The 27,231-nt window shown below is 39.2% G+C and overlaps 2 protein-coding genes across 2 annotated transcripts; both read left to right on the forward strand.

Annotated features, from left to right (window-relative positions):
- Nucleotides 1-1,455: 1,455 nt before the first annotated feature.
- Nucleotides 1,456-14,499, forward strand: LOC148831193 (uncharacterized). Its single transcript, XM_088920018.1, has 12 exons — nt 1,456-1,594; nt 2,583-2,708; nt 3,206-3,291; nt 3,702-3,912; nt 4,043-4,176; nt 5,789-5,921; nt 6,451-6,594; nt 8,701-8,783; nt 9,818-9,959; nt 10,672-10,875; nt 12,345-12,514; nt 14,138-14,499. Exons 1-12 carry the CDS (start codon nt 1,456-1,458, stop codon nt 14,240-14,242), a joined length of 1,677 nt encoding a protein of 558 aa, XP_088776144.1. The 3' UTR covers nt 14,243-14,499.
- Nucleotides 14,500-17,081: 2,582 nt separating this feature from the next.
- Nucleotides 17,082-26,946, forward strand: leo1 (LEO1 homolog, Paf1/RNA polymerase II complex component). Its single transcript, XM_088921430.1, has 12 exons — nt 17,082-17,152; nt 20,064-20,789; nt 20,949-21,053; nt 21,553-21,647; nt 21,961-22,109; nt 22,271-22,355; nt 22,816-22,910; nt 23,582-23,716; nt 24,603-24,738; nt 25,640-25,832; nt 26,098-26,195; nt 26,649-26,946. Exons 1-12 carry the CDS (start codon nt 17,095-17,097, stop codon nt 26,751-26,753), a joined length of 1,980 nt encoding a protein of 659 aa, XP_088777556.1. The 5' UTR covers nt 17,082-17,094; the 3' UTR covers nt 26,754-26,946.
- Nucleotides 26,947-27,231: the final 285 nt, after the last annotated feature.

The following is a 27,231-nucleotide window of genomic DNA, read 5'->3' on the forward strand; positions in this document are numbered from 1 at the left end:
TTTAAAGATGCACACGCCTTTCATCTGTACTGTGTGAAACAATCGTAACATTCAAATATAGTATTTTTATGAGAATTATAATTACTGTTAAAAAGTATACGATGGAGCAGAACAATTAACGTGAGTCTATAATGCTGAATTCGAATAGCTCTTCAGCTGTCACCTTGTTAGCGTGGGTGATATGCAATACAATAAGTTAAATACACGCATGCCTCATTTAGCTGTACAACAAGGGACATGATATCCGCAAAAGGTAAAAAACAGGTTAGCGTCTAAAGAGAAATGTTGCTAGGTGCAGTTTTAGGGAAACAAATATGTTTGCATGACAAGACAACTCGCAGGTAACCGAACTTTTGTTGTGATTACAGCGTTTTTGATACGTGCATGTTGCAACAGAATCTCTTAAAATGTTTTTTTTATATATTTTTGAACGTGAATGTATTAATTCCTTGTACATGAAAAATTGAAATAGTACAAAACTCTGAACCCATTTTTGCATTTTAAGCCGCCATTTTAATCTTTTAGACATTATTTCAGTTATTTAATGGCTGTATTCATATTAGAAATTTCCATCCACCTTAATAGAAATCCGGCTTTTGTTCCTGAATCAGAAGAGCTACTTTTAAATATACCATCGTGGGTTGAAAAGGTCAGAAAACTTGAAATGCATGCAATAATTAAACACCTACACTGTAACTTTGAAATTCGTCTTTTTTTTACGTACTTCATTATTTTTGTGGCGTTATCTTGCGCCTGAAGAGGCTCCACCGCAAAACGAAGTTTGTTTTTTATTTTTACTTTTCATCGTGAAATTAAACTATTCTTTTTAATTGTATCTTCTCTCAACAGAGCATAATTGTTCTGCAGGTTTTTTTGCAAACATCAGTATTGCTATGAAGAAATCCGTTTAAAACTATACACAGTATGGCGGAATCTATTCTAAAATCTCTTAAAGATCTGCAGAGGTTTGTATGTTTCATTTTATACTTTTAATATATACTTGTTTTCGCCGACCAGTTTTTAAAATAAATGCAAGAAACTAATGGGTGCGAACTATATATATATATTGTAACGCTACGAGGTTCACGTGGGCGCCCTCGCCGCTGCCGCATCAGGTCAGCCCCCCACCATCGGGGACTCAAACCCAAGCCTCCGGCGTCACTCAACAGGGACCCAGCCTGTTGAGCCAAAGGGAAATCTCCCGTCAGCCTGACGGCTGCGGTCCCTGCTATCCACAGGGAAGGGCGGTGACGTCACCGCTCTGGTAAGCCAGCTCTCGCAATCAATGGAGGCCGTATGCGTTACAATATAATTCAATTCACAATATATAATCACCCTATAGCTGTTTTTTCGTTAGTAATTTGTCTATTTAGGAAGAAAACATTATTGTCTTTCGTTTCGTTCGTTTTCTCTTACTTGAGGACGTAGGTGTCGGTAAAACACTAAGCAGCCAAAATGTCGAACTGTGTTCGCAGTTACAACAATGACGAAACCAGAGACCTTCTCAAGAATCTTTGCATGTTGTATTTCCAAAACAAAGATGACGGGAGTCGCCGTGAGCTGGCTGAGCTGCTGGTCAGGGAAGGAGGGGCAGGTAATGAAATTACCTGAGATTATGGTCAGATTTACAATGCAGTAACAGTTCCAGCAGCTGTCCTGTATTGTAGGTAGTGCATCACTTTTTTAAACTGATTCAAACTAATAATAAAACAATACCAGGTAATGTTTCTTTTTTTGTGTATGCCATTATTAAATATGGGCGACACGTTGGCATTGATGCCTCACAGTGCTTGGGCCCTGGGTTCAATTACAGACCTGGGTTTCTGTCACTTGTAAAAGTTAATTAATGTTAAATATGGAGTTTGTCACTCTGCGGCCTGTGTGGGTCCTAATGCCCCAGTATGGTGTGATGGGACACTATACTGTTGCAACGCTCCATGGAAAGCGAAGGGCATGACAAGGCACGGAAAGGCATCGTGGCCTTCCACTGCAACCAAGGAAGTCTCCAGTTGCGACGACCACTCGTAACCACTGGACCCAGGCTTCTGAGGTCGAGAGAGCGGGACTGCCCCAGTGCAACGGCTTTCCCACTTAAAACAAAGCTCTTCCAAACAGATGAGCCGCACGAAGGACAACCGTCATCGTCGGACACGACGGACAACCATCGTGGAGTTTGTATGTCCTCCCCATGTTTGTGTGGGTTTCCTCCGGAAGTTCTAGTTTCCTCCAGCAGTCTAAAAAAATGCTGGTAGGTTATTTGTCTTTCGGGAAGATTGGCCTTGGAAGTGTGTGTCTGTGTGTGTGGCTGGCGTCCCCTCCAGGGTGTACCCTGCCTTGCATCCATTGTTTGCTGGGATAGGCTCCAGCTCCCCTGTGACCCTGAATTGGACTAAATGGTTAGCAAATGCAGATGACGGTTGATATATCAAAATAAATTTTGTTGGTAAAACGAATAAAAAACCTTCTTTGGTGATGTGTCAGATATAATTTGCAAACTATAGCAGTACAGACAACATCTTTCAATCTTTCAAATTTAAGCTGGGTGTGGTTAAAATGGGTGTTTTTGTTTTGTCTCCTTGTAGAATTGCTTGTTAAAATATTCATTACACTTTCCAACATCGGCTTCTTCACTTCTAATTCTGTGTGGTTTCCTGCTTACTATACGTTAAACTCAATATGGAACTACAGTGACGCAAGTCTGCTGTTTGGTAAGTGAAGTTTGTTTAAATGTTTGGAATCATAATGAGTTAGTTGTTTTAAAGACATGTGGGTCAGACAAAAAAAGCCAATTTTAAAAAGCGCCTTTATTCAACTAATGACTTGGACCTTTTGTTTCACTTTTTTCCTTCTTAATGTGTGTATATAGTGTCTGTAGATCTGGGACAGAGAGGTAAGATAAATGGGCCATTCTAAAATTAGGTGTTTTTTTAAGTGTAATTTTGCAGAATACCCTAAAATATTCTATCCAGTACTTTCAAAACCTAGCAAGTTGTGAATTACAAAAATATTTAACTGCTTCTTCGCATTCCTATAATTATATAAGAATATAGACATACCTTTCACTCTATTTGTTATAGGTACAAAAAACATAAAACTCCTTGGTAAACGAGGAACACCAAGTATATTGAAAGGAAGCTCGTGGCTCATTTAAGTCAGAATAATAACCTACATTTCACTGCATATGCTATTTTCCTTCAACTTTCAGGAGAGGAGCTAGGTAAACTAGGACTTATTAAATACTTGGTGGCAGTCCTTGATCATGAGCCCTACAAGAGTAAACAAGAAGAAAAGGTGGGGATTTTCATGTTCTCCTTTTTAAAGCTGTGGTTGTCTGATCTGTTGCAATGAGCAATAGATATTCTAAGAGGCTTAAAAATGCAGCAAATGAGTATTGGAACCACTATAGGATTTGCTGCACTTTTAGTGCTTCTCAGAATGTACAGTATGTTTTATATATGGGAAAAAATAGAGAGTTAGTCCACACTGAATATGAATAGGACAAAAGAACATCATGTTTCAGATATTGATCCTACAGTACATCAGCCATAGTCTTTCTTTCCGAAAAACAGAGGTAAGGGATTAACCTCTACTCGTTTCTTTGCACCCCACATACTGAGGCAGTTTCCCACCTGACCCTCTCTATAGAATTGTATATGTTGTTTTAAAAGGAAATCCTAAATAATAAACTATGTGTTTTCCAGAATGTGAAGTATCTTCTGAAGGCTTCCCTCTGTACTCTACACAATCTTGCCAAGGTTCCTGAGAATAGGCCTCTTCTCCGACAGGACAGAGGGGTTGGGAAAATCGCCTATTACACTAGAGTGGATGACGGACTGCTCAAAGTGGTGTCTATCATGCTACTGGGTTACATCATTGATGAGGATGAATCAGATGTGATCACGGATGAATCAGGTGGCAGACTATTTTGTGAAGCAGCTGTGCCTGCTTTGTTGCTGTATTCGCTCAGTGTTGTGCAATACAAGAAGAGATGCTGTTATAATATTGAAGTGTGCAGTATATAGTATGCTTGTAATTCTTTCAGGTGCTGTGGAAATCATGGTAGAAATACTCCAGGGGGCTTTAGATTCCAAAGACCAACGATGTTGTGGATACAGAGCTTCTGAAATTGCGGAAGGTTTGTCCCTCATTGCAGCTTGTGAGAAGAATAAGGAAAAGGTAAAAGAAAAAAACTTCAAATTAAAGAGATTAATCCAAATCCTTTCATAAAACATACTGAGAATATGTTCTGAATTTCCAAAAGATACATTTGAAAGCATTACTCCTGAAAGCATCAAAGGAAAAAAAAATATTAATGCACTAGGAATATGAGCGCATAATGTTGTTTGAGAATTAGCCTAAACATAAGTTATAGTTTCAACACATGCTGACCAAGAACAAAATGAATTGCAATTCAATTGGTAAAAACAATATAAGGAAACAGGCAAGGTTCAGAACAAGCTTTGCTAAAAAATAGCATTATTTCAGTAAGCTGGCATATTTGATGCTGCCCTTATTTGTTCTTTATTCATGATCACATTCTCAGTCCCAGCATACTGGTGACAGACAAGCTGTTTGTCTCAAGTAGGTTTCCAGCAATGTGAGGGGTTAGCATGGAATTGTGGGATAGAAATCCTCAGTGCTGTCATCAGTACTCCATCCTGAGAAACCATCTGTCAGTTGCTCTCGGACTACAGACTTAGACGCTTTGCCAGTTACAAGATTATTTACATTCAGAAGCATCTCATCCAGTTTCTTAAGTGAGAGTCAAAGCATGATATGCTTGTGTAATTATCTCGTAAGATGTGAAGAAAGATTATGAACCATTTGGCTGTTTTGTCATTAATGTTTCCACTTAAATTTACCCCACCCTCACACACTCCTCTAGTGATTTTAGTCATTTTGTTTTTCTCAAATTGTATTTGCCTAGATGCAGTTTATTTGAACAAATTAAGAGTTATTTAAATCTAAAAAATATTAGGATATTTTGCTAAAAACAGTGTTACAGCTCTCTCTGTCTTGGCCTAATGCTTTTTCCCCAATATCCTTTAAGGTTAGTTAAAACATTCAGGATTATTATGAAAAACAACTTTTGTATCTATGAGAGAAATTTAAGCCTCAGTCACTGGTCCCGCTGGTTGTGATGAACAGTGATGTAAAATAACAATATGCACTTTAAAATTAATTCAATCAACACTAGTTAGTCAAAATGTTCATGAAAGCTAGCTCTCTTTTTGCGATTATATTTACAATACAACGCTAATTCATGTAACAATACAATGCTGTAAGAAAGACATTCAGCACATCTCATTTAAATACAACAGAGAAACCCCCTTATGATTTAGTTTCAGAATTTTGAAATTGATCAAAGTATTACCATTGCTCTTCTCTTTCTCTAATTCTCTATTTTAAAAAAAATACAGCACATCATCATCCATCCATTTTATAACAGCTTCATCCAATTCAGTGTCTTGGGGGAGCCAGAGTCTATCCCAGCAAGCAACAGAAGGGACACCAGTCCACTGCAGGGCAGACAGGCACAACACAGTCACACCAGGTCCATTTTTCCCAGAAGCCAACTAACCTACTAGTATCTTTGAATTGTGTGGTAGGAAACCAGAGCACCTGTTGAAGGCCCATGCAGACACAGGGAGAACATACGAACACCATGCAGATAACTTCCCAGGTCAGGAATTGAACTCTGGGCCCCAACACTGCAAGGCAGTGCTAACCTCTGTACCATTGTGTCAGTCAGCATGTTATCATCCTATTGATATTATATGTTTCCTAGATATTCAGATCTGGAGCTCTTCCGGTATTAATGGAGATGATGGAAAGCAAAAACAGTCAGGACAAGTTATTTGCAACCAAAGTTGTTTGGCAGCTTGCCTTTGATGCGTCAATACGAGATGAGATGAGAGAAAGTGAGTAAGTCAGCAAGATAACGTTCTGTATCACACACTCTTTTCATTCCTGAGATTTTGAGCAAAGTAATAAAACAGGAAAATGAAGTATTGTCCTAACACAGAAATCCATAGTACTACTTAAAGGCATTTAAAAATCTACCATCTGTTTCATGAACTAATATTCTTGTGTTATATTACTGCAAACAATATCTGTTCTCAAGCAGTTAGTTGCTTCTCTTTTTAAATTAATTACTGGTATCTAAATTGTTACAAATGATATAGTAATTGCAACTATTTCTGGTTTTAACCATTAATTATAGTGGCTGTCATCATCATACATTTAAGAATAAATTACATTTCTATATTTTATTCTTAAAATGCAAGATCATTTTTTCCTGGTACTGTATGCATACAACTGTCTCACAAAAAAAATGAAAATAATTTGAAAAAAATCATTTTCCCTTTTTTTGTAGTTAATATTAGTATTGCAGAATAAGAGAGGTTTGCACTTAGAAATTTACATTTATAATGGTGTTTTATTTCATAGATGAGAGGCTTATGAAGCTGCTGGAGAGCCTCTCTAAAGATAAGAACAAAGCAGTTCGTAAAACTGCCCATGGGGCAAAGTGGGTCATTGGAAAGCAAGCTGAAGAAAAATCAAAAAACAAGGAAAAAAACAGTTCTCAGTCAGGTACATTAACCTGTTTTACAGACCATATACCTTAATGTTTGCTGCACACTACAGCAAATGCTATTTTAGAATCAGTAGTAATGATTTTTTTTTATTTCTATATTGCTTTTTTTTATTCCAAAGAACTCCATATCACTTCACATATAGGAGGGGGGTTCATCTAATTTTATCCACCACTGAAGTGCACTCCACCTGGGTGGAGCAGTGGCTCTGTGGTTAAGGTTTGGGGCCTCTGTCTGGCCCAAATCTGGCCCAAATCCAATGGCTGGCAGAGGAATCCTACTCTGTTGGGCTCCTGAGTAAGGCCCTTAACCCCAACCCCTCAAGGGGTGCTGTACAATGGCTGACCCTGTGCTCTGACCCCAAGCTTCTCTCCCTGTCTGTGTCTCATGGAGAGCAAGCTGGGGTATGTGAAAAGACAAATTCCTTATGTAAAAAATTGTATATGGCTAATAAAGTGATCTGATCTAATGCTGAATAGCCATTCTGAACCAGCAGCCCCACTGCACAGCAGGGCAGGTGGAGAAGTGAGATATTATGTTTAATTAAAGTGGAAATAAAATTTAAGGAGGCCAGCTTGTGCAGGACCAAAGTGGAATGGTATTTATGCCCTTACTCTTACAGTGCTGAGAAAAAGTTTGGGAACCCCCGATATAATTATGGCATTACAATTTCTTACCATTATACCCATATTTAATGGAAACTGGTCTTTCTGTAAATAACCAAAAGCGTTTATATTTAGCTATTCAATGCTTTTTTGATATATGATGGTGTATACAGAAAAAGAAAAAATTACTAGTAATGAATCATTTGATTAATAATCAGCATATGAAAAAATAAATGAACATCTTTTTTATGTAACACATTTAAGGGGATAATTAGAATCAGGTGGTTAAATCGTTAGATAACAATTAAACAAGGTCTTAGTTTGTGCAGCCCTGTCCTGAATAATGGTCAGATTAACTGTCAGCTTGGTCTTCCCCATATAACCTAGTGAAACCATGTCATGCACTGACCTACAGAAATGTCAGAGGACCTTAGAAAAGGAATAGTTGATATGGGTCTGGAGGTTGATGCAATACCATTTCTCAAAGACTGGGACTACATCTATCCACTGACAAACAGAAAAGATTCATGATCACAGTGACAGGTGTATACTTTTGTGTGGCAGGAACCATCAGAACAAGCAAAAATGTCTTCCAACAGAAGAACATCATCTCAGCTGTCAGATATGGTGGTGGGAGTATCATGGATTAGGGCTTATTTTCCTTCCTGCCTCAGGGGCTGAACAGCTCACCATCACGGACAAAAGCATGGATTTGGCATTGATGAACAATTTCTGCAAATAGCTAATTCTGGAAAATGTCAGGATGAATGTCATGCATTCATCAGCTGAAGTTGAGCCCAACGTGGGTCACGGAGCAAGACAACGATCCCGAGCACACAAGCAGACCATAACAAAATGGCTGAAAAAATTGGAAGTACAAGTTCAGACCTAAACCCCATCAAAATGTTATGATAGGACAGATATTCTTGCAAGAAAATCCTCAAATATCACCGACATGCAACAGTTCTATAAGGAAAAATGTGCCAGAATTCCTTAAAGCCAGTGTGAAAGATTGATATACAGTTGCAGGAAGCTTCTAGCTGAAGTGATTGGCATGCTCAAGGAGATATCACCTGTTACTGAATCCAAGGGATCATAGATGTGTTCTAAGAGAATATTCACTGTTGTTTCATTAGTATTTCAATCAAGTCACTCAAATCTATAGTATGCCTTTGTGGTTAGGCTAAAGACTTTCATGAAGATCTAATTACATTTTAGGCTTAAAATATACAGGAACCTGGACCAACCTAGGGCTCTCACAAATTTCACCTACTGGTCCACCCACATCACTTATCTGGTTTTCCTTTGAGGTCTGTTTTCCGCATGTTAAAATGCTAACCAGGCCCAGCCTTGCTTAGAACCTCTGATGAGATCAGGCAACAGGATGGTCAAACAATGGATGGATTGATACTATCATACTGTACTCGGATGAAAGGGCACAAATCCTATTTATTTTTTTGGTAAAGCTAGGTTGTTTTGTAAATAATGTTTGTTTTCAGCAGGACAGACTTTGGGACACATAATGATAAGTTACCAGTGGGACAACCAAAAAACCATGCTGAAAGTCAATAAAAGACTGCAGGTTAGTTGAATATTTTGACATTTTTGATCATTTACATATGTACCAACATGTCTGTCTGCTTTGATTTACATTTTTAGAATAGGTTGGACTGCAGTGTACAAATAAATTAGAAAAAAAAGAAAATATTAGCCTTTTTAATGTTTTTATGCTAATATTGGGACAAAGGTAGCATAACCTTTATAACCTTTAAGGTAACTGTCACACCCTCTGTAGCCAGAGGGCATTCCTACTCTGTCCTGTCCCTAGTTTCCTGTGCTTTGCTCTCCTTCCGGTGTCTCTCTCTCTGGGGCTATATATTTCCGGGTCACTTATTCTGCTTGGCTTAGCATTGATGTTTGGATGTCCTGAGACCTGCCTAGCACCAGGCCGCCGCTCCGTCCGTGGCCTGAGGGCATAGGTTTCTATAAGGCACTCCAGAACTCTTTGCACTGCTGAACCCGGGCTAACTCCCCATTCTGCTGCTTCGCATAGGGTCTTTTTCCGCTCTCCTGCCTCTCCACGGTTCGTCCCTTCCGACATCCGTGACAGTAACGTAACCTGAATATAATATTTACATTTTCTCTCTGTCTGATTTACACTGTCAGGTGAATTAGATATAACTCTCAGACTGTTTACAAGAAAAATAATTCATACATTCATTATAAGCATATGAACAATTCTTGTGAATAGCATATAAATAACCTGTATAAATATGATTAATGCAGGCGGCAGTGAGAAACCACAGCTGAGTTAATATACATTCATATCCCTGCACTGACAGGAAGTCAGTGGATGATTTTCAGATCACTTTCTTCTCCCGTATCAGGAAGGCAGACTCACAGTTCCAGTTTGGGAAAACATGTTGTTTAATGCAAACAATTGCTGGAATACACTGAAACACTAAAGAGATGTAAACATTGAGGTCTTCAGTTTAAGACAAACCTTTCATAAACCAATGCTGTGATTGAATGCCTCTTTTTATACATCGATACATTGCTTTGGCAACAGTGCTGTCCATTTCTCATGTGATTAATCAGAAGTCTATTCTATTACAGAACAGTGGCTTAAGGTTGTGGATGGATGTGGAGCAGATGGCTGGCTCTACACTGCAGGCTATGGCTGAGGCTGTTGAGCAGGCTTATGCTGTCTTAATCTGCATCTCTTCCAAGTACAAAGAGAGTCCAAGCTGCAGAACTGGTACAACACCTTGCAGTATCAGGGTAGTAGAAACAGAGGGCCATCATTAATGAAAACATTTTGCGTAAACTATATATATAAGTGTTTAGTAAGTCATATTATAATTTAGTTCTTTTAGCATAATAAGTTAAAACTGGACATTAAAAACAAAAAGATACACATTTAAAATCTCAAAATTACAATTAAAGGAAGTACAGTATCTTTTCCAAGACAAACACTGTTAAATACTTATTAATATTGTGGCTGTTCACTGTTTTTGTCTTTGAAATCATTTGTGATATGTTAGAATAAAATTAAAGTACCTTGATGGTGCTTTTGTACACAAAACACAGTGCTTTGTGTGGTCTGATAACCCTCTAAAAATGCTTGGGGTGACCTTGATCTGTCCCACTCAGAGAAAACAGAAACCGAAATTGATTGCTTAGTTTTGCTGAGAGGAGAACCCCCATCTGGGAAATGATGCCAAGACCCTGTCCCGTAAATGAAATAAACACAACAGGTCTGTTTCTCTGCATTGAAACAGACGAGCATTGGATCCCAGCTAAAGAGTGTTTTGTGTACACAGATTAACAAAGTTTACCACACGTGTGCATTTGAGGTTTTTGGTGGAGTCTGTTATCTTCCCATGTGTGAATTCTGCAACGAGGCCAAACCATTACCTTCCTCTGTGATCTTCCACGTGTAACTCAGCAGATCTTGCTTTTATTTGCAGAGGCAGAATACACTTTCCAGTTAAGAAAACAAATCATTCCCCTCATGATGGAAAAGAATTACAGACCAGATGGTTGGCTTGGGGCTTTATTGGGAGCTAAACTGTGGATTGACTTCAGTAATGACCGTAATTTTGAAGAGAGCATCAGCCAACTGATAAAGGAGATTGAAACGTACACACCAATGAAATCAAATGTAGTTCTTAGTAAGTGCTGCCTTGGATTTTTCAGCAAATGCAGGAGATACTTCCTTTGTCTTACGACGTGTAACTATATGACTTTCTGTTTAACAAATGCTGTCCAATTTCTGGTCTTGAGAGACAACACAAGCCTCCAACAGGGAAGTCAGCTAAGTGTCAGGGAAGTTTGACTCATTTTCTTTTGTCTGCCAATAATATGACCTTTAAGCAACCCCGCTCATTTCTTTTTCCCAAAGGCAGATAGTAACACAGGAAATTAGAGTTGCCATCAAAGCCAAGAAAGCCCAAATCCCAGGTTTCTCAAAGTCATGTTACCAAGTTAGTTCAATGAAGTTCGGTCACTTTAGCTCTTGGGTCTTTGGCTTAAGATCAAATAAAATTGAATCCTAAGGGATCTCCTAGCTGGTGAATAAAATGTATGAAACCTTTGCTCAGTTGTGAGAAAATTTGAGTAGACCATTTAATGCAGTCTAATAAGTGTAAGTTTAAGAACTTTATTTTCTTAAAACAGCTGACATGGGTGTAAGTTGGGAAATAGTTAATTGCTTCTGTAGAGCCATGCGACCTTGAATGAAGTTGTTAATTATTAGTTATTAATGATAAATTAATTGAATAAACTGCCTTAATTGGCATCAATTCCCACTGTTTCCAAGTTAAGGGCCAATGAGGATTTTATTCAACTGTGAAAGTTGCAGGGAAATGACTGGAAATGAGTTTCACCTGTTAGAAAACCTGCAATCGCACACAGGGGAAAAGAAGGAAGTGTGGTCAGACTCCTCTGACCTGCCCACCTTTAGGCCCCTTATCTCTTAAAATATGACACAGGCACCACTGCCCCTCCTGGAGGCTGAGTTCTGATAGGAGAAGAAGCAAGTCACTCACAGGCAACACCACATGCCTGCAAGTGCCCAGGGAGCCACAAGGGGTCGCTGTTTCTGTGTGGCCACTTGGGAATCACTGTCACAATTGGCTAGTGACATGACCCAACCTCTAACCTGCATGGAGCACTGCCTGCGTTCAGGACCTTAACGGGTTTTAGCACTCAGGAGGCTGATATATACTTTTAAAAATATTTCGTTTGATTGTAGTATCAAACAGGTATTATGCATCTGTCACACGTTGTTATAAATTAGGTCTTATGATGTTGGATACAGATTTTTTAGTTGGATAATATAATATTAGGATAATATTTATGTGTAAAATCCATGTACATGTTTTTAAGGTTGTAATTAATAATTTAAAATTAAATTTTAATCCATTATCATGAAGTTGCATATTGGAGCTATTACCTTATAAATTATTGATACTGCATACCATATTAAGAAAGAAAAATAAAATTCTTATGCTTAACCCAGTGAATAGTGAGTATATAACAGAAATGATTTTCTTAGAAGATACAATGTTGAATTCAAACTTACAACAACAGACTGATGGATGGGCATAATAACATCTTTATTTACATGATGTCACTGTAGGTAAAAATGCTATTCCCCCGATGACCAGTAGGAATGATCCTGCTGTGCTCAAATGGACAAAAAAAGATGTTGCCACATGGCTGAAAGAAAGCAAACTGGATTTCTGCCTCGAAATCTTTGCAGAGTATGATGGAGCATTGATTTATCAGCTTCAGAAGGTGCGGAAAGAGGCAAGTTATTAATGTGTACATGTGACATGGAATGCTTTGTAATTTAGCTCCTAATTGAAATGGCAAACACCTTTATGTTCACTTACAAACTGCTTTAACATATTTGTTTTTACTGGTTGAATTAGTCAGAAAAATTAATATTTTAATGCTACATTTATAGGGTTTCCCATTTATACATGCCACATTCATATTTGACATATCTGAGCAAGTTAAGAAACTTGAAAATGCAGACTTTGAAACACATACCAATTTTTGTTGTTTTATTCTTCATGAATGTGATGACAGCCTAATTGTTGTTAATGGCAGATTGTAATCAATATCAATTGTAATGGACATCATTTTAAAAATGTACTGGATTTTATAAATAGACCTCTAATATGTTATGAGTAAAGTAAAAAAAACTACCATGTTTGTACTTCAATGTCATTTGAATACATTGGTGGTTTTTCTTTACCAACCCTTTTTTATCACACAAATAAATGGACCAGATATATATTATATAATATAATCTCCATCTGCCATTATTTATCCTTTTTCACTCCTCAGTTTCCTGTCTCAGTTGTGCTCCAGCACAGTTCTTCCATTTTTAAGAACTTCATTTTCTTTTCACAAATACAGAAAAACACAGAAAGAGAAAACTGTTAAGTATTATATATTCATATATATGCACACATCTAAGGAAATTTACAAGGCTAACAGACATAAGGCTAATGCTCAGGTGCATGGACTCACATGTCATTCTGAATCACTTCCAAAACCTTTGTTGACGCCAATTTCCATGAAAAATGCCATTTTTCCTTACATGATTTTTAACATCATACGATGTTGAGACACAGTCCTATGCCCTGTATTTTCCACAGATTTTCTGCTTCCTCCTTCTTAACCCTCCACAGGTCTCTGGGGTAATAGTTGTCTTTTTTTATTAAACCCACCTCCACCCCCCAACTTTGGATGACTTCTTTATTTTTATTTACTTTTTTCACTCTCTCATTTTTAATAATGACAATAGTAATAGTTGTCTTTAATAATGGACAGGGCCTGGCTACCTGCTCCCTTGACTGGAACCTCAATGCCTTTGAACACCCCACAGTTGAAAACTTTTCCAGCATGTTCTTTAGGGTGTGAACATTTAATGTCCAATGCAGCCTTAACTGAAACCTTGTGCTGCATTTTAACTCATTCTGTCAAGCCTCATGTGTGCTGAGCTCAGCAAGAGATAGCATACCTACCCATCAGGGCCAGTACATGGCTTAGGCAAGCATCTGTAATAAGATTCTATTTCACTTTAGCTTAATGCATTAAACAGTCAATTCAGCACAAAAGTATTTTACATTTGATATATAGGGATTTTCCACTACTTCACTCTTCCACTCCTGGCCTGCTGCTTGATGGGACGGTGCAGTCACTGTGCAGAATACTTTGCTCCTTAAAAGAAAAAACTTCAAATACAAAATGAAACTTTTCACCAGAAAAGGAAGAGATCACTGGAGACTGTTAACAGACGAAAGAGAATTGTACACACAGGAACATACACAAAACATTGAAAAAAGCTAAATGCTGATTCCCTTTTGAATTATGCCCCTTGTGTGATTTTAATGTATTGTTCTGTTTTTCTTCTGCTAGGCTCCAGAATTCTTCTTCACAAGCCTAAGAAAAGATGTGGGATTCAATTCGCTAACTGAAGTGCTGCTATTCACCCAAGCCCTGGAAAAGATAAACCTCTCTTAATTTATTAGCTTACATAACTTGTAGTGGTATTGTTTTTTTAATACATAACCATTTGATTAGTATAAGCCAATAGGGTAGTTAAAAATGTTTTTTGTGAAACTTTACCTAAATAAATAAGTTAAAAGGAAAACACATTTCTGTATTCACAACAAATTGAATCTTACTTTGTGTGAAACACTACAGGGACATGAATAGTAGAGTTTAGCAATGTACAGCCTTGAATGACTCAACAATGTATTGTTTTCAATGCATATTAAAGTGTAATTTCACATACCTTAGTCACAACAATTTCTTATTTTTTGCAGATCAGCTGAATCTATGAATCACAATTTTACAAACAGAAAATGCAGAAATAGAACCTTTAAACTTTAAACTTGTTAAAAACTTCCTTTATTAATATTTTAAAAATGAAACACCCTGTTCTTATTATTTTTCAGTGGGTTCTTTATAAAGCTGTTTTTGTTTTAATTTTATAGTACTGAAACACATTGATTTTAAAATGAACTAACTTTAACAAAAGTCTACATTTTTACCAGCAAATTTAAAATGATCTTATAATAGATGAGACTTTTGTCATTTGCATCCAGTCCTGCATCCCCTTGATTAAACAGGACTTGACAATGCTTGGTCTAACCAGGAAATTTAGCTTCTCAAGCAACATGATGTCATCATGTTTTTGTGGAAAACCCTCTAAAAGCTTGGAGTGCGTCAAGCTGGAAGCATAAGTGCATATTTTAGAAATGACATCGTTTCCCCATGCAGTTTTATTGGAAACCAAATGAAAACAGGAATCCAGCAAAGCTCTAGGACAAAGAAAGACAGAAGCAACTTCAGTATATAAGACGTGTGACAGGGACTAGAGAATATTCAGCACAGATTTCCACAGTTCAGCAGTTGCAACTTCTGGGATAAACTTGGTTACTTCTGTATTGGCATTTTTAATTTTTTTAAACAATACCCTTAGAATCTAGAGTATTATTACCATAAAGCAAAATTAAAAACATGCCTTGTCTGAAGGACCTATATCAAAGGTCTGACTTAACCGGTACTTGGAAATTTCATATCAGATAAAAGCTACTCAAAGTCGCACAACAGATAAGCAAACATGAAAACTACGATACATACTGTATATAGTAATTACAAATTGTTTTCAGGCAAACATTCAACAGCACAGAGGTAGGTGATATACTCTATACAGTGTCTTTAACTGTAAGTAAATCATCTATCTATTGGTGATTCATTTTGTGTTTGGAAAAAAAATAAAAATACCAATGCGAAATATTTATGTAAAGTTGATGGTCCATCTACGTACATATACTGTACAGGACGTGCAGACGTTGTGTCGTGTTTCATAAAGTAATTCCTTAAAGCAATTCAGGTATAATGTGTGGATTACTACAGTTTTTGTTCACTACAGTCTGATTAAAAAACAAATAAATCGAAACAATCAAACTGAATCGGCAACTCCTTCCAGTGGCTGACCACGTTACTGCAACAACTAGTGCTAGCCCAGCGTTGCCTGCTATCCTCGGTACACTTCAACCTCACATCATCCGTGGGTTTCATTATTTATTTAGAAACTTGATTTAGCTTTAAAATTGAATCTATTGATCAGAAAAAAACGAACCCTCTCTCTCTGGCGTACAGAAAGAATTTTACTTCCTGTTTGACCCAACCACGCATGACACTGTCTTGGTTTATACTACATAAACGCATTCAAATTTTCAAGCACTGCATATAGGGAGGGGAGGGAGTTTAGTACACACTGACTTGACAGTCTTACAGGTGAGCCTGCTTATATAAGAATGTGGAGCTGGAAAACACTGAAGAGGAAGTCAGATAAAGATATTCTTTGCAAAACATAAAAACGCACATATTCTAACCAAGCAACCAGTCGGTTCAAATGCAGAATTCGTTTTATTGAAGAGCTCCAGTGCTCCCATGCCCTCGACAGCGTATTTGTGGAAAGCTAGAGTACCCAGAGAAAGCCACGTGGCCTTGGAGGGGCCATGCAGGCTGAGGTCCTCACTGCTTGACCAGTACCAGAATGTACCAAAACTTGACCAGAATGTTGGGTGTAGACCCAGATATCCTGGCTGAATTTAATTGTGGGCTTGTACAACATGACGTTCCCCTCAAATTAGTTGGTGAGGTCGGTTGTGCAGTGTATTGCCGACAGACAATGACAGGCCTGGTGCGCACTGCACAGAGTGGTAAGACAAGTGGGTCCGTCCCATCCTATATGTGAACCGCTCTGGGGTCTTTCAGGATGAAAGTGCAATATAAATGGGAAGAAAAAAAAACACTTTTACAAATGATAATGTTATATTATTTCTCGCAGCGAGTTGTTATTCGGGAGAATTATGTTTTTAGCGTCCGTCTCACGAAAATTTATTTCGAGCTCTGAACTTCTTCGTGATATATATAATCAAATTCGCATCATGTTTATTTTTTACAATTTATAGATTTGAAGTGGCACCAGATAAAGGTGCTAGTTATTATTTATCTCTTTAACATTTCTAAACAATTTGAATATTCACGTTTTGTGAACAGGTGATCCGTTTAACGAAGTAGTGAGACGTAAATGAAAATAATAGCACCCTGTAGCTGTCAAAAACCATCTCCATTCACACGGAACTAGTCAAATTTCTAAATGAATTAAAACTCGCATGTTTCCAAGAACTGAATGTACAAACCGATGACGTAGTAGCGACTAGAGGCCAGAGCTGCTCAGCTCGTCTGCTTGCGTCGGATATACACGAAGTCTTCCGGGAGTTACCGAAGCCAGGAAGCCACATGGAGAATAATGTGGTTATATCGCATAAGCCACGGCTGCGTCACCCTTCCTAAAAATGGCGGACATGGACGACTTGTTTGGTAGTGATGGCGATAGCGACAATGAACAGAGAGGTAATGGTTATCTTCATCACTGATCATTTTCTAGTTATGATTATAAAGCGTTGGTGATTATAGTGTTTGAATGCATGTGATTCGAGAGACACTGGCCAAAGCGAAGCCGGTTCCTGACTGAGGTATGACTGTATTACGCGATCCCAGTATCTGTAGTTATGGTGGGGCTGAGGTCTGTAGTAGTTTGGATTATTGATCATTAGTTTCTGCACAGTAATAATCGTGCGATACATCGGGCACTTAGTAACGAACGTGTATTTTCAGCAAGTTAAGGACTCACTGAATTTTTATCATGTCCTTTGTTCGACCACAATTTTGGGAGAAAGGCTTATAAGTATTACAAAAACAAAACATCGGTTTTGGATAACAAGCCTGTTAAATTGTTCAGGAAGGCCTCTTTTTTCCAGGACCGAACTACAGGGTGCAGTATGAATACATACAAAACAACATAAACACTTTGAAATAAAGGTTGTGGCATTCTTGCATTTCAAGATATTAACGATTTATTTTTAGGAGATTAGTGACGTCATTTGTTTGTCTATTTTGTGGAGAGTGGACGAATGCAACATGGCAGTTTCTTTACATTTACTGTTTGAGTGTCAACCATCCGTCAGTGCCTTGTGAAAGTTCATAATTAAAAAGGTTCAACTGGTTTCTCGTGCTGGCCGGTATCCCCCAGTTCAGAACTTTTAAAAACCCAGTTGATCCAAGTTTATTGCAGCATAACTGAAAGAGACTGTTTACATTATTCTGGGAAACGCGATATGACCAGTATAATTGACGAGTACTTTTAAGAACAATTCATACCATTAGAAACCAGTTTCTCATTTCTACTGGAGGTTCCATTAGCAATTTCACTGTAGCCAGTGCTGTTCCCGGGTATCCCTTTGAAGGAGGATATGTTGAGGCTATGGCGGAGCAGTGGAACTGTGGCTAAGGATCTGTGCCTGTGGCTTGAAGGTTGCCGGTTCAAATCCCGTGGCCGGCAGAGGAATCCTACTCCGTTGGGCCACTGAGCAGGGCCCTTCACCCCAACTGCCCAGGGGTGCCGTATAAATGGCTGACCCTGTGCTCTGATCCCAAGCTTCTCTCTCCCTGTCTGTGTGCCTGTGTGTTTCATGAAGAGAAAGCTGGGGTATGTGAAAAAGACAAATTCCTAGTGCAAGAAATTGTCTATGGCTAATAAAGTGATCTTATCTTATGTTAGGACAGTGCTATGTTTCAGCATAGTGAGGTTTGTGCAATGTGATACACCGGCAGAAGACTTGAGTTTCCCAGGTACTTGCAGCAAGTTAGTACCCTCTCAGTGCTTGGTAAAGTTGGAGAAGCATTGTGGGGAGTAGCGATTTATTTGGGTACACTATATCTGAATATTTTTGGGATAGAGCCATGTTTAAATTAATTTGATACAATTTGTGTGACGCAATCACCATTGTAATACAATGATTATTGTTGTGAAACCATGTTTTAACGTGTATTTGCTAAATATTTGTGTATGGTTAGATCATGTGTGCACCGCAGGGTTGCATGCTTGCCTCCCCAATGAGGAACGAGTGCAACAGCAGGAACATTAGACAGTAGTATCAGAGTGATAACACAAGTTCATGATATTTTGGCATTTCCATGTGGTTTGATTGATATGTAATGTACCTCACTCTGCATGGTTCACTTCATTGAGAATTCAGTCATCTACAAGCACTGGCAGGAGGGTAGGTACTGAATAATCCTTTCCCACAAGGAATTCATATCTCTCAAAATAAATGGACAAAGACTAGTCTTATGGCACAGATGAATAAAAAATTAGATTCACTTTGTTGTTGTAATAAAGGAAACGTAAGCCCTGCATTCACAGGGAGCTGTGATTTCTGGACTAGCCCTGTCTTCTCCCATGGGGAAGATGTGTTGCCTTTCTCTAATCAGGAGACACCCTGAGCACCAGTTCATCATCTCTGCGGAGAAGGGTAGACTGGGGGCTGTGTCAGTGTGTGGGCTGTGGAGGATACAAAAGCTTACTGTATATCCACAGCTGAAGCATTGTGCATTGCCCGAGATTTTTCCCTCTCAGTCTAGAATTACTATGAGCACAGCAGTTATGAAAAAGTGGTTAAAGTTAGTTTTTTGCGCTGTATGCTCTCTGTTTTAGGATTGACTTTAAAGCCCCACCCAGGCATTTTGTGGAGGCAGTTGATAGCCACAGTTACACATTACAGAAAACTTTTACTTGATGCATTTAAGTATTTTTTTTTAAAAACTACACTTTTATTGTTCTGTAAATTATAAAACAGGATTCAAAGTATGTGTGGTTGTTACTTTTATCCTTCCACACTTAACCTATGTATAGGTTACTTAACCTATGTATAATTTTTGCATTCACAATCTTCTGTAGTGCTCTTAAAATTGAAGTGCTTGGTGATGTACGTCTGTATGTAAGTTCAAGTTTATTTGTTATTCCATCCATATACAAGTATACAGAGGAGCAATATATCGTTCTCCAGGTCTCCGTTGCGAATACAGACAAGACACTGATAAGACAATGCTATAGACAGTGTTGACAGACATTTCTGACAGGATACGGGGTACATAAAGTGCAATGTGCATAGTGCAATTTACTTTACAGGATTGTGCAAAGAATTGTGCAAGGAATACATCGGACAGTATGCCTGACATTAGGCAAAAAAGAACTAAGTTTCAAGATTTGGAGTAGATATAGTAGGGATATAGTAAGAGCCTGACAGCCAGACATTAAAACAACGATGAATTGCTGAAATGCGGAATTTTAGAAATAATTACAGGTTCATCTGTTAGTGAGTAATTTTTTAATTATTAGTTGTTGCTTTAAAACGAATCAGTGAGACGATAACGCATGTTTTGTAGAATTCTCCCGTCATTGCTTGTCCTCTTTTGACCCTAGATTCCGGATCCGGCTCGGGGTCGGGCTCAGATTCGGAACAGGAACGACCCAGATCGGTAAGCAATGGTTCAGGCAGTGAGAGCGAGCCGGAGGACCGCGACGACGAGGACGACGAGGACGACGGGCGCGAGGCGGGCAACCCTAGCAACAAGGAGCTGTTTGGAGACGACAGCGAGGAGGAGCACGGCAGCCAGCACAGCGGCAGCGACAACCGCTCCGAGAGGTCGGACAACCAGTCCGAGGGCAGCGTGCATTCGGAGCAGGAGGACAACGAGCACTCGGACGCCGAGCAGCCCAGCGGCTCCGACGGGCACCAGGAGGAAGAGGAGGAGGAAGACGAAGGCGGGCATAGGTCGGATGTAGGCAGCCCTCAGTCGGAAGCTGGCAGCCATCGGTCTGAGGGCGGGAGCCCCCATTCCGAGGCCCCCAGCCCGCACTCGGAGGCAGGCAGCATCCGCTCGGACGCAGGCAGCGCCCACTCGGAAGCTGGCTCCCCTCGCTCGGACGACGGTGGGAGCCCTCGATCGGACCCGGGGACCCCCCGGTCTGGACCGGTGACCCCACATTCTGAGGGGGAGGGATCGGGGAAAGAGGCGCATTCAGAGGACGAGAAGTGGGACGCACAGGCCAAGAGCGACCAGTCAGACGACGAGGAAAAGCCCCGGCATACGGATGAGGAGCATGGGCACTCCGACGAGGAAGCTGAAGAACGGGAGCATAAATCAGGTAGGAGGTGAATGGAGAAATTCAGTAACTATCTTGCCAGTGCACTTTGCGGGTGACGTGGTGGTGTTTGCAAAAGCATTCTTTGTGACCCGAGTTTTACCGTTCTGGGTTGTAAAATCTGATGTGATCTGATGGTGGGATTTTCCTTTCATTTTACAGAATCTGCAAAAGGCAGCGACAGCGAAGACGATTTTGTGAGACAAAAACACAAAAGGGCAGCCGCTTCAGATTCAGACTCGGACAGTGACGCTGGAGAAGAAAAAGGTATGAAGTTGCCCTGCTTACTGAGTGTGAAGTGCATGAATCAGCAGAAGGTGGCACAAGTTAGCAGAAGTTACAGAAGGTGGCACCAGCTCCCTGAAGCCTGGAGAGAACTGAATTGTCCCTGGTCTTTTGCTGTCGCAGATTTCAGCAGAGTAGCGCTGTATGGCCCTGAAGCTAGGGATGGCTATGATTGATTTATAGCTAGGGAAAAGCTGGACAGGCTGAGACCACTATACAGAGAACATTTTTAAACCAGTCAAATCAGTGTGGTAAGTTTAGTTTCCTGCTTCTTCATTTAAGTCAAGAGTTAATAATGCGGGCTGGTTAAGGGCAGAATTATATTACAGAGGAATCCACATCCTTGAATTGTCCTTGTAGTTTTAATTTAGAACTTTTAGGCTTAATTATTGTTGATGACTTAAGTGTCTCTCTTTGAGTAAAAGCCCTTGTTTGTCTCATCTGGATTAAGACATGTCCATGTCATGTTTTTCTTACCCAGGTAGTAAGCCTGCAGCCAGTGACCTCTTTGGGGAAGCAGATGACATCTCCTCAGACAGTGACGCAGAGAAGCCTCCTACTCCTGGACAGCCCATGGTAAATCAAGTCCAATGTCTCTCCAATCCAAAAAAGATAGATGCTGAGTCTAAATTCTTACCCTAACAAAATACTCATTACAAATATACTGTGAAAATGTCATTAGAGCCGGCCTCTCTAGAGATTCAACTTTGGTAATATTACTGAATCATTCTGTTTCCTGCTGGAGCACTTTTATTTTCCTTTAAGATATTTTGTTTTAGCATTTCTAAATGTGGAAATTATCCCTTAACAATGAAAGGATTTTTCTTTGCTTAGCCATTATGTGTCCGATGCAGTGCTTCCGTGAGTCTCACAGCTTTTTGTACGGCAGGACAATGACGATGGAATGGACAATGAGCAGCAGGAGGAAGAACAAGTGCCAGAGACAAGGATAGAAGTAGAGATTCCCAAAGTCAACACAGATTTGGGAAGTGACTTGTACTTTGTAAAGCTGCCCAACTTCCTGAGTGTAGAGCCCAGGTGAATAGTTTTCTTTAATATACAGCACAGAGATGAAATTGTTGCAGAACAAATTTGAGTACAGATGCTTGAGACTCTTCATGCTTATTTAATTGAATCCAATTAAGAACAGTCTGAAAATTTCCCTCTAAGTCCACGTTATAATTTCTCATTCTTGACAGACCCTTTGACTCTCAGTATTATGAGGATGAGTTTGAAGATGAAGAGATGTTAGATGAAGAAGGCAGAACCAGGCTAAAACTAAAGGTAGGAATATCTAAAATACATTATTATTTTTTTAAGCAATTGTAAAACGGTTGTAGGTTTTCAAGGTGGCTGTGTATTGCATGGTAGCCTGACGTGGCAAATTCACAATGACAAAATGGTCAATATGTGGTCAATACATCAATATGTGGGAGGCTTCTTAGCTTCAATCAAAATACAAAAACTCTAGAATTTCTCAAAAATAATAATCTTGTAAGCTTGAGCCCCTAAAATGACCTCACTCAAGCTTTTGTATGCTCTTCGAACCTTGTGTGCTATTCAAACCCAGCTGAGAATCTCACTTTCCAAGCAAATGTCTGTCTCCCTTGCGGCCTCTAGAGGCAGCCTGATGGGGTTACAGCACTTTGATGAGGCACTTGGTGCGTGAGCACTTGCAAATGCTATGCTTAACACGGCATTACAATAAAATACATTAAGGACTGCCTGCTGCTTCATCTTCAAGGTTGAAAACACTATTCGGTGGAGGACCCGGAGAGACGAGGAGGGCAACGAGACCCGGGAAAGTAACGCACGCATTGTGAAGTGGTCTGATGGCAGGTGAGGAGGCGGCTTTTCTTTAACTTTTGTTCACAGTAAACAAACCTCCTGTGCTGTTTTTTTCAGTTTCAGCTGCCAGCTGACGTTGGTTTTAATGTTTTTAATTCTTTCCATAACATCATTGTCTCAGCGAGGGGGGAAAAAAAACGTTTTTTTGACAAGTAATTTCAGTTCTAGTAACCATCTTAAAATTGTGTAAAATATCATTTCATGTCTTTTTAAAAGATTGTAACAATGGTAGAATAATTTTACTCTTATTGTGTTTTGTTCCGGCAAGTACAGACATTTCATGGCTTTTATAGAGTACTTATTGTAAGAAAGTCTAAGCCTTAAAACTTCAGGGAATTTAAGTGGTAATGATGATAATGATTGTGCAGTTTTAAATGTCTTTGTTATTGTGAAATTGGCCCTTGCTTGCATCATTGTAACAGCTTTCATGATGCAATCATACTTTTCAGAAGTATTGATAGAAACTAATTTGTCATTTTTAAGAATTGCTTTCCGTTCTAAGCTACTCCATAGGAAGTGCTGTTTTACATTTATACTGCACAGTGATCATGCTATGTTCCAATGTAAGATAAAGAAGTGATATTCTGAAGCATTGCACCATGTTATAAAAGGTGTTAAAATCCTTCTGGAAGAACGCTGATGGTATTCCTTTCTCTTCCCAGCATGTCCTTGCACTTGGGGAATGAAGTGTTTGATGTCTACAAGGCTCCTCTTCAAGGAGATCACAACCATCTCTTCATCCGACAGGGAACTGGGCTTCAGGGACAGGCTGTGTTCAAGACCAAGCTCACATTCAGGTGCCAGAGTACTCTTCTCTCTGCACAGTACCTTCCTGAATGAGACACAGTAAATTAACTCTTTTCAAAGCCTGAGGGGCCGTTCTGTTGATGTTCCCTTGTCTTACTTGACAGTTGTGGTTCTTTCCTGCTGAGACTCAAATTTTAATGTATATTCTCTATTATATTCTATTTATAATACAAAACATATAGAATATATCTTTAATATACTGTTCTATATTACTAATATACTGTTTTCAAAGTTATAAAAAATAGTGGAGGCATGTGACTTTGAGCCCTGGTTTTCTGACAGAAAGGTAGGGCTACTAATGTAATGTAGCCCCATCAATGCCTTATCTGGACCTTTACAGATTAGAAAACATTCTGCATTGCACTGTGCTTTTTAATGTCCCTCCCTCGTATATATGGTCTTTCATACAGCTGCTGAAGGCTGAGTGTGGTTATTGTTCTCTCTCTTAAGCTCAAATTCTACCATAAATCTGTTCTGTTTAGACGAAAAACACTTGGAAAAACTCAGTAGAGAGTCTTGCATACAAGAGCATTACGTTCACAAAGACATAACAGCAGTGCTTTTGTTTGACACTTTAGACTCATTCAGCTTACAACTCTTCTGGAAAAGTTTCAAGTACTGAGAACAGTGAGGATATGTCAGCACATGTTGTGAAAAGATGGTTTTAATCACGTGTTTGGAAACAATCAGATTTGAAAATAGAAATTAAAATTGACCAGGGTTAAACACAATTATAAGACGTTTGCTTGTGCACACGTTTGTACAAGTTTATTGGGTTTAGAACCTTCTCATTTTGTACTCCCTTGAAATTTAAAATGTCAGCTTTTGTGCTGTGAGCCTGAGCCTGTCTTATTCATGATGATTTGTTTTTTACAGACCCCACTCCACAGACAGTGCCACTCACAGGAAGATGACTCTGTCTCTAGCAGACAGGTGTTCAAAGACTCAGAAGATTCGGATTCTGCCAATGGCTGGCCGGGACCCAGAGTCTCAGCGCAATGAAATGATCAAGGTAATGAGGCAACCAGTAGCCTCATTTATAAATAGTAGATGGTTATCTGACAGGTAACTTATGCTTCGTTAAGAAATTAATGACTAATATAATGTCTGTGAAAGACACAAGTCCAAACATAAACATGAACAAGATGCATTAAAAACTGTGAAAAATGCAGTCACTCCATTGCTCTTTTTTATTGAAAGTTCTACACCTTTTTCTTGATTTGCTAAAATGCTTAAAGAAAACATTCAGAATCTTCCCTGTTCATACCAGACATGTTTAGCTCAGAGCTATTTGCTCAGGCCCATTCAGCCTGTTTGGTAGTTGTTCTTTGTACTTTTGCATGGTAAATGACTAAAATGGAAGCAGGAGTTCCAATATATATATATTTTTAAATTGACAGTCCTTGTCCTTTCATTCTTAAAGCTGACGTTCTGTGATTTTTAAATTACACAGGTCAGTATCTACTGAAATGACTTTAGAGCTCAAAGCCAGCCAAATGTTTACCCTGTTTGCTCTAATATTTCATTTTTTGCTCATTTTTTTGTGAGGGAGGTATTTTGAGCTACATTTAATGAAGGTGCTTTAAAGGTGCAGCTTCCCCCAGTTGTGTATTGTAGAGAAAGAATCAATGCACTATGACTGGAAATGTCATCCATCACGTTGTGGTGCCAGTATTATTTTGATGGACTTATTACTTTTTCTTTCCCCCATGTTAATTGTTTATAATGAGGATGAGCTCCATTGTGAGCAGTACTGCTGAGGTTTGACTCGAGAAGTTGGACTCGCGGATGTGCTGGCCTGTTCTCTTCCATAGTGGCAGAGTTGTGTGGTACAGAGTGCAGGGTTGCTGCCACCCGGGCATGAGCTCCAGCCTTGTCCCAGCTAACTCCCAATCCCTGCCTCCGCCTTTCAGAAAGAGGAGGAAAGGCTGCGTGCGTCGATTCGCAGGGAGTCTCAGCAGCGCAGGATGAGGGAGAAGCAGCACCAGCGCGGCCTGAGCGCCAACTACCTGGAGCCTGATCGCTACGAGGAGGAAGAGGAGGGGGAGGAGTCCATCAGCCTGGCGGCCATCAAGAGCAAGTACAAGGGAGGCGGCGGAATCAGAGGTGAAGCTCATGAACTCCATCTCCCAAGTGTGAATTGCTTGAATAAGAAGGAAATCACCTGTGTTTTTGGAGGGTTTTGCTACCTGAAAAGAATGAAATTAGGGCACAGGGGTTTTGAGGTTGTTTTCTTGTACAGTATAACAAGCAGAACTGGAACATCTCTAAGTCAGTCAAAGTCCCATAGCATGCTGACCAGTGTTCAGAATTTAAACTTTGCCATAATGGGAATGTCATGTCGGTGCTTTAACAGTATTTCTTCATACAGAGGAGCGGGCTAGAATTTATTCTTCAGACAGCGATGAGGGCTCGGACGATGACAAAGCCCAGAGACTGATGAAGGCCAAGAAACTGGACAGCGATGACGTATGTCCCTCCATTGTTTATTTTAAATCTCTCTTAATGCCTCAAAATAAAATATTGATTGCTTCAAAATCGGTTAAACAATCAGAAATAGTTAAACACAGAGTGACATTATCAAAAGCTGATTTTTGTGCTGTTAAAATTAATTATTTATGATCTCATAAAGACACAAAGCACAATTTTGTAATATACATTTAGAACCATTTTTTTCAAACTTAGCTTTAACGTTTCATCCTTCCAATATGCTAGTTGTTTGGGTTATACTCTCTGATGCATTACTGTTCTTGCACAGCAGTTGGTGCTGTTACTTAGGTTATGGTTAGATTAATATAAACTCAAACCCAAGCTATGTACTACATCAGGCTGTGACGTACATAATTATTTTAATCTTTTTAATTCTCCATACGTGTCTGGTAGAAACATTTTGAATTTGCAATCGGCATTTGTCTTTTACAGGAGGGAGAGAGTTCTGGGAAGAGGAAAGCTGATGATGATGAAGAAATGTCCACAAAGAAGGCCAAGAAATATGTCATAAGTGATGAAGATGAGGAAGATGAATAATTTTGTAACGGTCGCAGTATTTTGTCAATTTAGCTAGTTATTCTATTTTTATGAAAAAGGAATTTTGTTTTTGTACAGACTGGTTAAATTAAAATAATAAACAGCCTTTCAGTTGTGTGGCATTAAACACTATAGTGGAGTTTCTAACATTCCCCAAGAAAGTATTAAAGATAATGTACCAAATAGTCTAAAATGTTGGTAACCTTTCTTATATCATGCCCTAACGAGAAGAGCCCGAAGGCCCATTCAGCCTGTTTGGTAGTTAGCAGTTGATTGATGGGAGGATCTTAAAAAAAGAAGGATATTAATTTCAACAACATGATTTGGTAGCTTGTCCCATACTCCTACCCATTGGGTGAAGAATTGTCTCCTCTTCCCAGTTTTACATGCATTTCCATTCAGTTTACACTCTCTCAGTTCAGAAGAAATCTGCAGGGTCAACGTTGTCAGTCTGCCTCCATTGTTCAATTTCCTTCAA

Source organism: Atractosteus spatula, chromosome 7 (genome assembly GCF_055471065.1).
Source record: "Atractosteus spatula isolate fAtrSpa1 chromosome 7, fAtrSpa1.hap1, whole genome shotgun sequence".
Lineage (NCBI taxonomy): Eukaryota > Metazoa > Chordata > Actinopteri > Semionotiformes > Lepisosteidae > Atractosteus > Atractosteus spatula.